The 15,843-nt window shown below is 42.7% G+C and overlaps 1 protein-coding gene across 3 annotated transcripts in view; it reads right to left on the bottom strand.

Moving 5' to 3' along the window:
• GALNT18 (polypeptide N-acetylgalactosaminyltransferase 18) overlaps positions 1 to 15,843 on the bottom strand; it is a 353,469-nt gene that overhangs the window by 92,057 nt on the left and 245,569 nt on the right. For all 3 annotated transcript variants that reach the window (XR_011249332.1, XM_069554380.1, XM_069554381.1), the window contains exon 6: positions 11,111 to 11,225. Coding sequence is in view for 2 of the 3 variants with exons in the window: in XM_069554380.1 (XP_069410481.1) it covers positions 11,111 to 11,225 (115 nt within the window). In the remaining variant the exon portion in view is untranslated. The remainder of the gene's footprint in view (positions 1 to 11,110; positions 11,226 to 15,843) is intronic.

Below are 15,843 nucleotides of genomic sequence, written 5' to 3'. Positions count from 1 at the left end.
TGGAGAATCCCAGGGACAGGGGAGCCTGGTGGGCTGCCACCTATGGGGTCACACAGAGTTGGACACGACTGAAGTGACTTAGCAGCAGCAGCAACCACTGAAAAGACCCAGAAACACGGACCAACTCAGTAGCAGTGAATGCCTGTAGTGCCCAGACCCAGACTGTGATTTTTAAATACCACTTCTCACTAAAAGAAAGCCGAGCTCCTTAGAAAAAAATGGCTGATTACAGGTCTGGAGCAAGAAATGTACAGATGGAACATTTCTAATGCCAGAGAAGTCATTCAAGAGGCCAAAGGACTCTTTTCTGAGGAACGAATGTCAATAGGCTCTCAGTGGCCAAAGGTGAAAAAACTGCAAATCAACTAGGGCATTATATACAATGAATTGAAACACATCAAATATATTTAAACTGTAAGCTCATAACAGTACTCAAAAACCTAATTGGCTCTCTCTAAAAGATGGTAGAGAATCAACTCATTATTTTGCAAACTGTAATAGAATTATTTATTCTGACTTTTCCTAATGAACTGTGTTGTATTTCCAGGCAACCAAAGAATGGATGACTATAAATGTCTCTTTATGAAAGTTATTCCAGCTAATAAACAAAGAAGGAAAAATAAAATTAAAATATCACCATTTTCTAACCCTTAATGAATTACTTGATCTAGGCACTAATCAGCGGTAACTGCTAACATCACAAACAGGGAGACAGCAAGACATTAGGTACCCGGTGATGAAAGCACGCACATATTGCCTTTGGAATATTCTTGCTACAAAACTGCACCTACACCTCCAGGTCTAACTAGCAATTTAGAAGAAATATACAGAACAGGAGTGTTAGATGACATCAGGGAAATGCAATCAGAAAAACCTAGACTGTGGGAGTCTCCACAGGACAAATGACCTGGTCTTTTTAAAAATAAATTACAGGGAGAAAAAAAGGAATGGAGAAAGAAATCCAGTGGATTAATAGAGACTTATAAGACATTAATCAACTGGATCTCGATTCAAGCAAATTGTAAAACAAAGTAAAAACTGCTGAGAGAATTGGCGGAGATGTAAACACTGACTGGATAATTGATGGTATTAGGGAATTCTGTTCAACACTTTTAGGACTGAAATAGTATTGTGATCATGTTTCTCTCAGAAAGTTCTTATCTATTTTAGATGCATATTGAAATATTTTTTGATGATATAATATCTGGGATTTGCTTCAAAAAGCCAGAGTTAGGGAGGATTGGGTATGAATAGATTAAAACCAAATTATCCATGAGTTGACAATGTTGATATTGGGTGATGGATGGAAGGGGATTTATTATACCATTCTCTCTATTGGGGGATATGTTTGAAAAAGCTTTTTTTAAAAATTCCATTTATGGTAAGATATTTAGAATATAAAGTACAGTATCCTAGACACTTTTTTAGAGGACATTTGAACCTAGGTTCCAAATTCCCTTCCTATATGGAGAAGGCGATGGCACCCCATTCCAGTTCTCTCGCCTGGAAAATCCCATGGATGGAGGAGCCTGGTAGGCTGCGGTCCATGGGGTTGCTGAGTCAGACACAACTGGGCGACTTCACTTTCACTTTTCACTTTCATGCACTGGAGACGGAAATGGCAACCCACTCCAGTGTTCTTGCCTGGAGAATCCCAGGGACGGCAGAGCCTGGTGGGCTGCCGTCTGTGGGGTTGCACAGAGTTGGACACAACTGAAGCGACGTAGCAGCAGCAGCAGCAGCAGCATAAGAGACAACATCGTATGTAATATTTGGACCCATGGAACTTGAAAGGAGGCATATGGGACCTGACCCTGACCCCTGGAAGCATGTGCCTATAACCTAGGTTTAGACAACTGTATGAGCTCATGCAGTACTTTGAATTTTGGTGACTGTCGCCAAGACCCAAGCAATGGGACTGGCTTATAGCAGGACTATTATACTCTGTACAAATTAAATTTTGCTTAAAAAAATAAAACACTATATGAAATGTATGGTTGTATATTTATGGAACATAGATAAATCTGCATGTATAATAATAATAGATATGATCATGTTTTGTACAGAGCACTTTATAGTTTACAAAGCACTTAAATTGATTTCTTGTTATCTTTGTTGTTAAATTAATGATTATAATAATGAAATAATAAACTACAAGAATGAATTAATATTTTTTGGCCAATATAAACATTTTAAATTGTATAATGCTATTCAGTTCAGTTCAGTTCAGTTGCTCAGTTGTGTCCAACTCTTTGCGACCCCATGAATTGCAGCACGCCAGGCCTCTGTGTCCATCACCAACTCCCGGAGTTCACCCAAACTCATGTTCATCGAGTCGGTGATGCCATCCAGCCATCTCATCCTCTGTTATCCCCTTTTCCTCCTGCACCCAATCCCTGCCAGCATCAGGGTCTTTTCCAGTGAGTCAACTCTTCTCATGAGGTGGCCAAAGTCTTGGAGGTTCAGCTTCAGCATCAGTCCTTCCAATGAACACCCAGGACTGGTCTCCTTTAGGATGGACTAGTTGGATCTCCTTGCAGTCCAAGGGACTCTCAAGAGTCTTCTCCAACACCACAGTTCAAAAGCATCAATTCTTCGGTGCTCAGCTTTCTTCACAGTCCAACTCTCACACCCATACATGAATACTGGAAAAACCATAGCCTTGACTAGACGGACCTTTGTTGGCAAAGTAATATCTCTGCTTTTTAATGTGCTCTCTAGGTTGGTCATAACTTTCCTTCCAAGGAGTAAGCCTCATTTAATTTCATAGCTGCAATCACCATCTGCAGTGATTTTGGAGACCCCCAAAATAAAGTCTGACACTGTTTCCACTGTTTCCCCATCTATTTCCCATGAAGTAACACTATTAGGATAGTAATATCTGGCTTGCCTATAGCACTTGATTGCTAGGTACATTAAATAGGATAATTATAGGGAAACAGCTTTGAAAATACAGATGGCAAGGAATTTACTGCCTAATTTTCTTCTAGGAGTTTTATCGTTTCAGGTCTTATGTTCAGGTCTTTAATCCATTTTGAGTTAGTTTTTGTGTATGGTTACATTTTTCTATTACGTTAGATAATGGTCCAGTTTTGTGATTTTGCATGTGACTGTCCAGTTTTCCCAATACCATTTAGTGAAGACACCATCTTTTCTCTGTTGTATATTCCTGGTTCATTTGTTGCAAATTAATTGAGCATATATGAATGGGCTTATTTCTGGAATCTCTATTCTTTTCCTTTGATTTATGTGTCTGATTTTATGCCACTACCATACTGTTTTGATTTACAGTTTTTTTAAGTGCTATTTTGGTTGCAGTATTCAATATATTTGTTATATTGCTATATTCAGTTCAAAATAGGAGAAGGAAATGGGAACCCACTCCAGCATTCTTGCCTAGAGAATTCCATGGACAGAGGAGCCTGATGGGCTGCTATCCATAGAGTCACACAGAGCCGCACACGACTGAAGCGACTTAGCACGCACGCATGCATTGGAGAAGGAAATGGCAACCCACTCCAGTATTCTTGCCTGGAGAATCCCAGGGACAGAGGAGCCTGGTGGGCTGTCGTCTATGGGGTCGCACAGAGTCAGACATGACTGAAGCGACTTAGCAGCAGCAGCAGTTCAAAATATTTTAAAATTACTAGTATATCTCTCCTTTGACCTATGCTATTCAGAAATGTTTCACAATTTCCAAAAATATGGCTTCTTCCTATACTTTTTAGGTATAGATTTTTAATTCCATTGAGATCAGAGAATGTATTTATATGATGTTACTCCCTTGAAACTGTTGAATTTTGTGGTTGTTAGATGCAGTGTTGCACATATGCCCATTTGATTTAAACTATCAATTATGTTGGTCTATCAATTACTGGGAAAATTTATTAAAATCCTCAACTACATTAGTGGTGCTGTTGATGTCTTCTTTAAATTCTATCCATTTTATGTTATATAAGTTAAAGCTGTGCCATTAAGGTTCATAGAAACTTATAATTTTCATATATCCCTGATAAACAACATACTTTCATCTTGTAGAAATCTACCTTATTTTTCCTAAAGCATGGTGTAATAGCATTTTTTTAAACATTAATTTAACTACAACTTTCTTTTGATTGATTAGTATTTACCTGCCATGACGTTCTCCATCTGTTTACATTTTAACTTATCTGTATTATCATATTTCAGGCTTATAAACAGACTACAGATAATTTCTAAAATCCAGTTTTCAAATGTTAATCTTAATTTGGCCCATGCACATTTACTACATTTACTGATATATTTGGATTATTTCTACCGTTTCATATATTTTCTTCTTGAATTACCTGTCTTCTTTCTCTTTCTTACCATTTTCATGTCTTGTTTTTTTCCCTCTACTTCTTTAGAAGTTAGACTTTCTGTATCTATGATTTTCAGGGATTCTCTAGGAATTTTAACAGATTCAGTTCAGTTCAGTTCAGTCGCTCAGTCATGTCCGACTTTTTGCGACCCCATGAATCGCAGCACTCCAGGCCTCCCTGTCCATCACTATCTCCCGGAGTTCACTCAGACTCACGTCCATCGAGTCAGTGATGTCATCCAGCCATCTCATCCTCAGTCATCCCCTTCTCCTCCTGCCTCCAATCTCTCCCAGCATCAGAGTCTTTTCCAATGAGTCAACTCTTCGCATAAGGTGGCCAAAGTACTGGAGTTTCAGCTTTAGCATCATTCCTTCCAAAGAAATCCCAGGGTTGATCTCCTTCAGAATGGACTGGTTGGATCTCCTTGCAGTCCAAGGGACTCTCGAGAGTCTTCTCCAACACCACAGTTCAAAAGCATCAATTCTTCGGCGCTCAGCCTTCTTCACAGTCCAACTCTCACATCCATACATGACCACAGGAAAAACCATAGCCTTGACTAGCCAGACCTTAGTCAGCAAAGTAATGTCTCTGCTTTTGAATATACTATCTAGGTTGGTCATAACTTTCCTTATAAGGAGTAAGTGTCTTTTAATTTCATGGCTGTGGTCACCATCTGCAGTGATTTTGGAGCTCCAAAAAATAAAGTCTGACACTGTTTCCCCATCTATTTCCCATGAAGTGATGGGACCAGATGCCATGATCTTCGTTTTCTGAATGTTGAGCTTTAAGCCAACTTTTTCACTCTCCTCTTTCACTTTCATCAAGAGGCCTTTTAGCTCCTCTTCACTTTCTGCCCTAAGGGTGGTATCATCTGCATATCTAAGGTTATTGATATTTCTCCCAGCAATCTTGATTCCAGCTTGTGTTTCTTCCAGTCCAGCGTTTCTCATGATATACTCTGCATATAAGTTAAATAAGCAGGGTGATATATACAGCCTTGACGTACTCCTTTTCCTATTTGGAACCAGTCTGTTGTTCCATGTCCAGTTCTAACTGTTGCTTCCTGACCTGCATACAGATTTCTCAAGAGGCAGGTCAGGTGGTCTGGTATTCCCATCTCTTTCAGAATTTTCCACAGTTTCTTGTGATCCACACAGTCAAAGGCTTTGGCATAGTCAATAAAGCAAAAAGAGATGTTTTTCTGGAACTCTCTTACTTTTTCCATGATCCAGCGGATGTTGGCAATTTGATCTCTGGTTCCTCTGCCTTTTCTAAAACCAGCTTGAACATTGGGGAGCTCACGGTTCACGTATTGCTGAAGCCTGGCTTGGAGAATTTTGAGCATTACTTTACTAGCATGTGAGATGAATGCAATTGTGTGGTAGTCTGAGCATTCTTTGGCATTGCCTTTCTTTGGAATTGGAATGAAAACTGACCTTTTCGAGTCCTGTGGCCACTGCTGAGTTTTCCAAATGTGCTGGCATATTGAGTGCAGCACTTTCACAGCATCATCTGTCAGGATTTGAAACAGCTCAACTGGAATTCCATCACCTCCACTAGCTTTGTTCATAGTGATGCTTTCTAAGGCCCACTTGACTTCACTTTCCAAGATGTCTGGCTCTAGATTAGTGATCACATCATCATGATTATCTGGGTCGTGAAGATCTTTTTTGTACAGTTCTTCCATGTATTCTTGCCACCTCTTCTTAACAGATTATCAGAATTTAAAGTCAACTGGATCTTCTCCATCTTCACAAACATTATGGACATTTTAAGCACTTTATTTATAATCACTCCCTCCCAACTTATTTGCAATTTTCATCATGCACTGTAATTTTGTTTTAATAATCCCACAATACATTACTGAAGTGTTAATAACTCTATAATACATTACTAAAGTGTTATTTACCATGAATATTTCTTTACATTTGCTCATATATTTATACTTATGCATATATGAGCTAATTATTATTCTTTCATTTCAGAATTCCTGCTGAGCTCAACTTCCTTGTATCTGAAGTATATCCTTTAAAAATTTTTTAGTTAGGATCTGTCAGTAGCAAACTCAATTTTGTGTCAGAAAATAGCTTCCTTTTACCCTAGTTTATGAAGGATTTTTAAAAAATTGAATGTACATGTAACAGTTGGTTTTTCTCTCAGCAATATAGAAGATGTTATTTCATGGTCTTCTGGATTCCACTATTGCCACTGGAAAGTCTGTTGTTATTCTAATTATCATAAAATTTTAGGTAATCTATCTTTTCTGATTGCTGTAAAGTCTTCTCGTCATCTTTGCTTTTCTATGGTTCCATGATATGTCTAAATGTGAATATTTTTGTATTTATTTTACTTTGGACAGGACTGGTGTCTTTCAGCAGTATGGGAACATTTTCAGTCATTTCTATTCAAATATTGCTTCCGCTTAATCCTCTTTCTATCATCGCCATTTGGAATTCTAAGATATTAGACCCTCTTTCTCATTTCCGCATGTCTCTCAACCTCTTTCTTTCATATTTTTTCTTTTGTCTTCCCGGGTGATTTTGAATAATTTCTTCAGCACTATTTTCCATTTTTCTTAGTTTTTCCTTTAATATCCATCCAGCTGTTTAATCCATCCACTAAGCTTTTAATTTCCATTTTTATGTTAGTCATGTTTGAAATTCTATTTTTATCCGAATATAGCTGGTCTTTTTATAGTCTCCTACTTCATACTCATATTTAAATCTCTTTTAAAAGTTATTAAATATACAACTTATATCCTGTATCTGATAGATTCAGTGCTTGATGACTTTGTAGACCAAATTGGGCTGTCCAATGCTTTTGCTGGTGTTTGCTCTTGGTTCTTTTTCCATTGTCTGCTTTATGATTTAAAAAAAAAAAAAAAGAAAACAACTTAAAATCACATTCCTTGGAACTCTAGCTAGGAGAAACTTTTTGGCCTGGGTCTTTCTCAGAAAGGATTTGTATACACTTTTGCAGATGCCTAAAAACTTCCAACAACTTTAAGCTAAATTTTCCTCTTGAGATTCTCTGGACCTGAAGTATTTTGATTTCAGATGATAGGCGCAAGGGAGGGGCTCACAGAGGAGAATTTTTCTTTTCTTCCTGGCCCAAGATTGAGACAGGCAATCTTCACTCTAATAATGAAAATGTGGGTGGGAGTAGTTCTGGCCCATCTTTATATTCGGATAATTGGCCTTTGCAGCCCCTGCTTTATGGGAGGTAAGGGGTAGGGGTTTTTTATTAGTCTCTTCATGTTGGTTAAGCCTTGCACTTTGTGCTTTGCCGTTCAGTCGGGTCTGACTCTTCGCGACCCCATGGACTGTAGCCTGCCAGGTACCTCTGTCCATGGGGATTTTCCAGGAAAGAATACTGGAGCGGGTTGCCATGCCCTCCTCCAGCTTAAGCCTTAGTCTTTGTGTCCTGTCCTCTGTATACTCAATGAAACTGGGATATCATAAGCTTCAGGTTACCTGGTTCTTCAGATATAATGGACTCAGGCTTTCTCTGGTTCCTACTTTCACTTAGGTTTGGTGTTTGTATTGATTTCCTTGGGTTGTTATAACAAAGCATGGCCAACTGAATTATCTAAAACTACTGAAATGTACTCTCTCACAGTTCTGAAGGCTAGAAGTCTGAAATCAAGTATTGGTAGGCAATGCCCTCCCTAAAGCTCTAGGAGGATCTTTCCTTTCCTCGTCTAGCTTCTGGTAGCCGCAGCATTCAGTGGCTTGTGGCATCGTAACTCCAATCTCTGTCTCCATCTTCACGTGGTCATCTTCCCTCTGTGTCTGGGTCCAAAGTCTCCTTCTTTTATGAGGACACCCACCAGTCATATTGGATTAAGGCCCACCCTGACCCAGTATGACCTCATCTTAACCTGATTACATCTGTGAAGGTCCTATTTCCAAATAGTCACAGGTACAGAGGGTTAGAATTTCAACATGTTTTAAAGGAGATTCAATTCAACCCATAACAGTTTCTAGCCACTTTTAAATTCCTTGCCAGCTCCTGAATTCTTTCTTATATATTCTATTATTTTATAGCTATCATCGGTATAATCTTTCTGTCTTCTATTCAATGTCAGCTCTTATTTCTCACTCTTTTCATTCTGCTTGCCCACAGCAGTTCCCTTCTTTTTTTCCAACTGAGTTGTAGACTTAGAAATTGGGGAAAACAAGGCTTATTAGAATTGACTGCAAAATAAGAATAAGTTTGTAAATGAGGACTCTGTAGACAAGATTGTGTAAAGTAGAAGAAAATTACTGCATGGACACTGTAGTACTCTTTGGGGAATGCACAAAGAACATTTATTCCTAGATCACTGTGGTGTATCTAGCTAGGCTTTTGAATCGTAAAGACCCAAGGGTGAATCTTTTCTCTGCCTCTTATAAGTCATATGACTTTGAGAACATATTATGTAAGCTCTTCATTTCACAACTTCCTCATCTGAAAAAGGGGGTACTATGATAACAGCTACTTTTTAGGGCGCTTTGTAGATGGATGATGTAAGTAAAGTGCCACAGCAGGTATTGAATATTTGTGCAAACGACTCTGTTTCTGTGTGCCGGATGGGTAAGGACTTTGAATAAGTTGCCTCTGAATAAGTGAGGGGAGGAAAGCAATGTCCCAACTCTTTTTTTTTTAACCACACGGCATGTGATATCCTAGTCCTATGACCAAGGATTGAACCCAAGTTAATTCAAATTAACTAGCTCTGTCCTCAGCTCTGCCAGCCAACAAGTTGCTTGGTACCCGCTTTAAAAACCATCTTTCCTTCAACTCCATGGCACTTCACCTCTGTCAAACAGGAGGGAACAGACAGAAAAAGAAAAAAAAAAAAAAGCCAGGCAACATTTTGTATTGTAATTTACACCCCCAGCACAAAACCCCCAAATTTTAAACAAGTATTGAAAGCCTCACCCAGGCCCACACTCCAGAACAGCTTTATATTAATAGTCTAGGCAAGGAAAAGCCAGAAATCTCCCACCACTCTGTGATTGACTCACATGTATGTTAGAGGCAGAGTTCACAAATCTAATTCCTTTCTCCATTCCCGGACATTTTTACCCAGAAAGCCTAAGTGACTAGAGGCGGTTCTGGCCGCTCAGCCAATTCCCGGCAGCAGCTTCTAGTGAAAAATATTATGTTTGGGGGCAAGCATTTATCCAGGAGTGTGCGGAAATGAGATGGTGAGGACGCAAATGGTGAATAAATGACCGGTGTAGGGAAAGCAGAGGAATGAGGGCGATTATGCAGGCTCTGTCCTCTATGAATACATTAGCTCCCCCAACGAACCCATGTATCTTGACTGCCTCCAAAGCAATTTATTTGGGTTTCAGTGAATACAGGTGTCTGGAAGTGTTCTCTAAGCTCGGCTTCAGACAAGCTGCTCCAGCCTCCAGAACTTAAAAGCCCTAGCATTAAGCCTGGGTGACAAGCCAGGCCCATGCAGCCTGCCAGGCCATTGTAATTGTGAGATGCTCATTAGAGATGCGCAGTCTCCGGTCAGGAAAGGGCAGGGGCTATCCAGCGTCAGTTGACTGCCCAGTGGGTAGTGGGGATGGCTAAGGAGGGTTACCTAAGCTGGAGCCTTTGAGTGGAAACTGGAGAGTGGGAACAGGAGATGGCCAGATACAGACACTGAGGTCAAAGGGGCAAGAGGGGAGTCATTGGTGGGAACCAGGCAGACGCTAGGTGGCCTGCATGGAGGGTTGGCAGTGAGGGGAACAGCTCGGATGACTGCCATGAACACAGCAGGAATGAGGGGTGGCCAGGGACTGGCAAGCCTGTAGTGCATGTGTGCCAGGCTGCTTAAAGATCCCCATGGAGAGGACAGCGGGGACCACAGTGGGGACAAGCCCAGCTTACATGTCGCTTTTTTCATGAGGCGAGAACCACAACCTGGACAGAGAGGTGGTCTTCCCTTTACAGGGCGAGGTCCTTCCTTGCATCCCTGATCACACTGCTGTCAACTGCCAAGGCGTCGAATGTGTCTCTCAGTCATGGGAAGGGCTTCCTTTTGGAGGTACCTTTACATAGGCCCAGAGAAGGCGGTCAGTGCCTTGGAGACGTTCCCATATGATGAGAGAATAAATGGTGCCTAGTGTGGACTCACACCACACATTGATAGCTGCAAAGGGTCCTGTACTTTGGGGCAGGATGGTGGCTATCTCTGGAGAGTGATGGGAGGTATGTACGTGCCTGAGGGTCTGACCACCAGGTGGAGGGCCAGGAACCTGCATGGCGTGAGCCTGGCTGTGCCTTGCTGTTTATACTCCATGAGTTTACTCCTCTGTGGCATTCTCCTGACAAAGTCTTGAGGAAGGTTCTGTGGGCCACTGTGGAGGAGATGGAGAATAACAGAGAAACCCTGAGGGGAGGTGACAGTGAAGAGAAGCAACTCTGAGGGTCCCTCTTGTTCACCTCCCTGTTCCTGGAGCTCCCTTTTGCTCACTCCCTGGAAACCTGCATTTGGTTTCAACACAGAGGTTTATTTCCTTGATTTGGGAGCTCAACTCTCTCATGTCCCCACCCCAGCCAAAACAGTTTCTGATGTTCTTTTCTTCCTGAAAATTCTATAGGTCCCAACCTGTGTCTCTATCCCATCCCTAGCAGCCCTGATCACATATGCATGGACCAAGGTTAGGGACTGGACGTTCAGTATCACTCCACCACCGTCAACCCGGAGCCAAATTTCTGCACCCCGCTGGACTCATTCACCCACTGGGGAGCTGAGCGAAGCCTTCCTGGTGAGAAACTCTGCTCACCCTGATCCCGAGCTCGACATTTTCGCCTCCATAGACCTCCATGCCTTCGTCCAGCAGGCCGATCTCCTGGAAGTACTGCCGGTCCACAATGAAGCAACCGATGAGGGCAGGGCTCCTGCAGGGCATGGAGAGATGGAGGGTAGTTAGCAGAGGGGCCGTCTCATGGGGGTCAACAGAGCAGGAAGCGCAGTGCTGCCTTCCTGCCAGGAGGGTCTAGCCTTCTCCCTTCCTTTGCTGCCAAAACTGGTGTGAGCCTCGTTCTCTGAGTGGCCGCCCTGCGCCCCGCAGGTCCACACTCGCCAGCTACTCCAGGGAGCCTTTTCCATTAGGACAGAGGCAGACAGCTCCTGTCCTGTGCCCAGGCATCATTTTTGGTGGTGCTTGCCTGTGTGCCAACCAGAGAAGCAATGCTCAGTCTTCCAGTCTCGGCTGCATGTCTGTATCTCTGGCTGGAGAAGCTGGTCTCTGTTGCTACCTGTGTACCCACAACAACTTTCCCATTCTTCACCTTGGTCCCTTTAGAGAGATGAGCTGGGGCTTTGGATAGCATAGTAAATCATTTGGATTTTACCTGTGGATAAAGGAATGTCAACGAAGAATTTTAAGCAGACAGTGGTAATAAGCAGATCTGTGTTTGTAAAAAGAATACTCTCTAGCCATGGGGTGATCGATTGGAGGAGATTGGGTAGAAATCGAGGAATCCGGTTGGGAAGCTTATTGTTATATCCAGGTGAGCAATGATGAAGACCTGGGCTGGAGTACCAGGAATGGAGATAGGGATTGTTTAAAGACATATGTTGAAGTAAAATCAGCAGAAATTTGAGGCAGATGAACTCTGAAGGTGAGAGGGAGGAATCTGGATGCCAGCTAGCCTTCTGCTTGGGTGATGATGGGGTGAGGGCCATTGATAGGTGGATAGAGAAGAAGCTGGTTTTAGAAGGAAGAGGGATTCCATGCTGGGAAAACTGATTTTAAGGTGCCTCTGGGTCACCAGGGGGAGATATCCAATAGGTAGGGTGTAGGTGGCTGGTATGGGTAAGAATTCAGCAGGGGTCTTAGGCTGGAACAACGCGCCAATAGCTGGTGGGGCCAGGAACTGAAAGGCCTTTCCTAGTAAGCGTGATTGCGGGGCTCACGGCTGTGTGCAGACACCCAGCACAGACTGTCACGAGGAGATTTACATTAGGTGAATCAGCAAGAGACCGAGTGGGCTGCTTCTCTGCTGAGAGCATCCTCTTACACAAATAACATTAAATTGTTCCACTGCACACTGCTACCACTTCTAGCCCCTGTGCAGCATCTTCTCAGCTGGTGGCTGAGGAACTGGATGGGAAGAGAAAGAAAAGGAGAAATGAAGACTACTCAGTGATGAGAAAACTGTCACTCAAATGCAAATGGACTCATCTTTGAAACTGGAAACTCATCAAGGTGGAGAAACAGCTATTTTGCAGGCCATTTCTTTGGAGAAGGCTGATGCAGGAGACTGCCTGGGTAGAGACTGGTGCTTTGGGGTCCCTGTCCCTCCTGCTTTCAAATTTAGTCAGTTCATTTGCTCAGTCATGTCCAACTCTTTGCGATCCCATGGACTGCAGCATGCCTGGCCTCCCTGTCCATCACCAACTCCTGGAATTTACTCAAACTCATGTCCATTGAGTCAGTGATGCCATCCAACCATCTCATCCTCTGTCATCCCCTTCTCAAATTGCAGCCTTTTATTTGAAAGGACTCAGTTTCCACATGAAGGCATCCAGGGCAGTCAATACAACCCAATCCATTGCTCCTTTAGGCTGAGTTCTGGTGGGGGGTGCTTGACCTGCCTTTAGAGGTGACTGCTAGGGGAATGCACACCCATTCTGGCTGTGCATCTCTGAAAGAAGTTCCCTAGCCTCCCTGAGCCTCTGATTCCATATCTATCAAATAGAGTCAACTATAACCTCACAAGGATTAAATTAAGCAATATAAAGCACTTGAAATCCTCTGAGACATAATTGGAACTCAAAAGATCATTTTTAAAAGATGCACTTGCACACTGAAGAAGCCCAGAAAATCCTCTCTCTAAGTGCACAGTGATTTTAAAACATCGACCCTGCAGAGTTAACATCAGCATTTTCCTTGATGTTACTGAAGTGCTGAGTGGGGCAGGGCATTCCAGGATACAAAGGAGGGAGCCTTCCCCTCATGGCCAGGCCAAGTCAAAGCAAGAACAGAATCTAAGATAGTTTCCCTTGGAAGAGCACAGGCATCCTCAGTCTATTACTTATTAACTGGCTAGGGTATTAAGTGGGCCCACTCAGCCTGAAAGTGTTATTGATTTATATCTTGCCTTATTCCCCAAAGGGTTAGAAACAGTTTATAAGAAAAAGTAAAATACATTATAAAAAAAGAGATAAATGTCTGAAAAGCTAAAATTTCACCCCAAATTAGGGGTCAGTTAGAATGCGTGAGTCTTCCTTCATGGATCTTAGAGTAGACCCGCAAAGTTGACCCTAAACTTCCTGATGGCCACAGAGAAACACACAGGCCTTAGAAATAAGATTCAGAGTTCCCATGTGGAAATGTTATACTGATTTCCCAGGAATAGAAAGCTTTCAGTTTGAAAGAAATTTCTCATGTCAGTCCTCTTAAAGAGGTCACTTTGGGACGTAGTGAACACCAGTCTCAAAGCCATCCCTTTAGAGTTCAATAGAAGATCTCTCTGGGCTCTGTTTAGAGCTTACATCATGTGTGGGCAAAGCATTGAAGTAGAGCTCGGAGGAAATAGGAACCAAGGTGGGCAAGATACATGTGTATAACCCACAGCTTGCTGTGAGGCATCTTCATCTTCCTATGGGGTATAAAACCAAAAATGTTCTTTCAAAGTCTTCCATTAATATAAAGTTAAAGAATTTTAGTTAATTTTTGTATTGGAGTATAGTTGATACACAATGTTGCATTAGTTTCTCTTATACAGCAAAGTCAGTCAGTTATATATACTTATGTGTCCACTCTTTTTTAGATTCCATTACCATACAGGTCATTACAGGGTACTGAATGGAGTTCCCTGTGCTATGTATACACGCATGCTCAGTCACTTCAGTCTTGTCCGATTTTTTGTGACCCCACAGACTGTAGCCTGACAGGCTCCTTTGTCCACGGTACTCTCCAGGCAAGAATACTGGAGATGATTGCCAGGCCCTCCTCCAAGGGAGCTTCCCCACCCAGGGATTGAACCAGCGTCTCTTAGGTGTCCTGGTTCATCAAGTGGGTTCTTGACCACTAGCGCCACCTGGGAAGCCCTCCCTGAGCTATACACAGGTTCTTATAATTATCTGTTTTATATATAGTAGTGTGTATATGTCAGTCCCAATCTTTGAATATATCCCTCCCTCTTCCTTCTTGCTTCAGTTAAGTTTTTGATATAGATTAGGTGATGAAATATTTGAGGTTCAGATGATACTCTTTGTCAAGAACCTAGAATGCGGGTTTAAGGATTAAGTCCAGGCTGACACATTTAGAGATGAGGGGAGCAGAAGCAGCTAGTACCAGTGCAGACTTCGGCAAGAACGCTTGCTGTGTGATGGTCTACTTCCCAACAGCAGCAGTCAACAGACCTGGGGGTAGAATTCAGCCACACCAGTTCTGAGCTCAACAGTGTGTGCCTGGGAGGATGATAGTTGGGCGTGGACTCTGGCTGGTCTGAGTTTGGATCCTGTCTTCACTGGCTGGAGCCTTTGGCAGGGCCGTTCCCCTTTGTCACAGTGAGCTGTCCCCAGGTTATGACAAAGAGCAGATGAGCCCACATGTGTAAGAGGCCCTTGCACACAGTGACCTCTCAGCAAACATTCATTAATAATAACACAGAAGTGCGGCCCAGGCCTAACACATAGGTGACAGAGACAACGCAGGAGAGACAGGTGGCGTTCTCTTCCATCTTGTTTTAAATATGAATATGGCTTTTTCCTTCTGGCAAGGAAAAATGCAATCCCAGATAATAATCACCCATTTTCAATTATATTTTTCATAATCTTTCTCCTTCATGTAATACAAGGCAACACCAGTTTCTAATCTCCTCTTTCATTCCAGGAACTCTCCCCTAGGCCACCTTCTGATGCCATCTATGTATTTAATGGGCAGGGCTTTGCAGGGAGCATACAGGCACTTGGTCAGTGATTAACCAGGTAGAAATAAAGGCTGGTATGGCTGGCTTTTCCAGGAGTCCTGACCCATAAGAAAAAGGCCACATAGAGGAGTCACTTGAGTGTCTCTAAGTGAAAGTGAAGTCGCTCAGTCGTGTCTGACTCTTTGTGACCCGTGGACTGTAGCCCACTAAGCTCCTCTGTCCATGGGATTCTACAGGCAAGAATACTGGAGTGGGTTGCCATTTCCTTCTCCAGGAATGCTTCAATGCTTCAAGGAGCAAGCAAAGAACCCGAGGTGGAAGTCACCTGCTTCATTGCTGGAGGTGCCCTATATAGAGTGTCTCTAAAGGCAGCAGCAAAGACAGAGTTCGGGATCTTAGCATGGCAGTTTGGAGCCGCTTTTGACTGAGTGCTGAAGGGTAAGCTCAAACATCAGCCAGGCATACAGGTGCCATGGGGTGCGCCAGCCTCACTGCCTGGGGCTGCCGCCTCCCTGTTCTCCTTCCTCCCAGACCCTCTGAACCTCCTCTGTGTCCATGAACTCACTCTGCTCCTGTGAATTCACAGGAGTGTCCTTGCTCCAACCTTGCAATCTCCTACTTTCCCGTGAAAACA

The sequence above is a fragment of the Ovis canadensis genome, chromosome 15 (assembly GCF_042477335.2).
Source record: "Ovis canadensis isolate MfBH-ARS-UI-01 breed Bighorn chromosome 15, ARS-UI_OviCan_v2, whole genome shotgun sequence".
In the NCBI taxonomy this organism is placed as follows: domain Eukaryota; kingdom Metazoa; phylum Chordata; class Mammalia; order Artiodactyla; family Bovidae; genus Ovis; species Ovis canadensis.
Note: the sequence above shows the minus strand (reverse complement) of the source record. Positions and strands in the feature narration are given on the sequence as shown.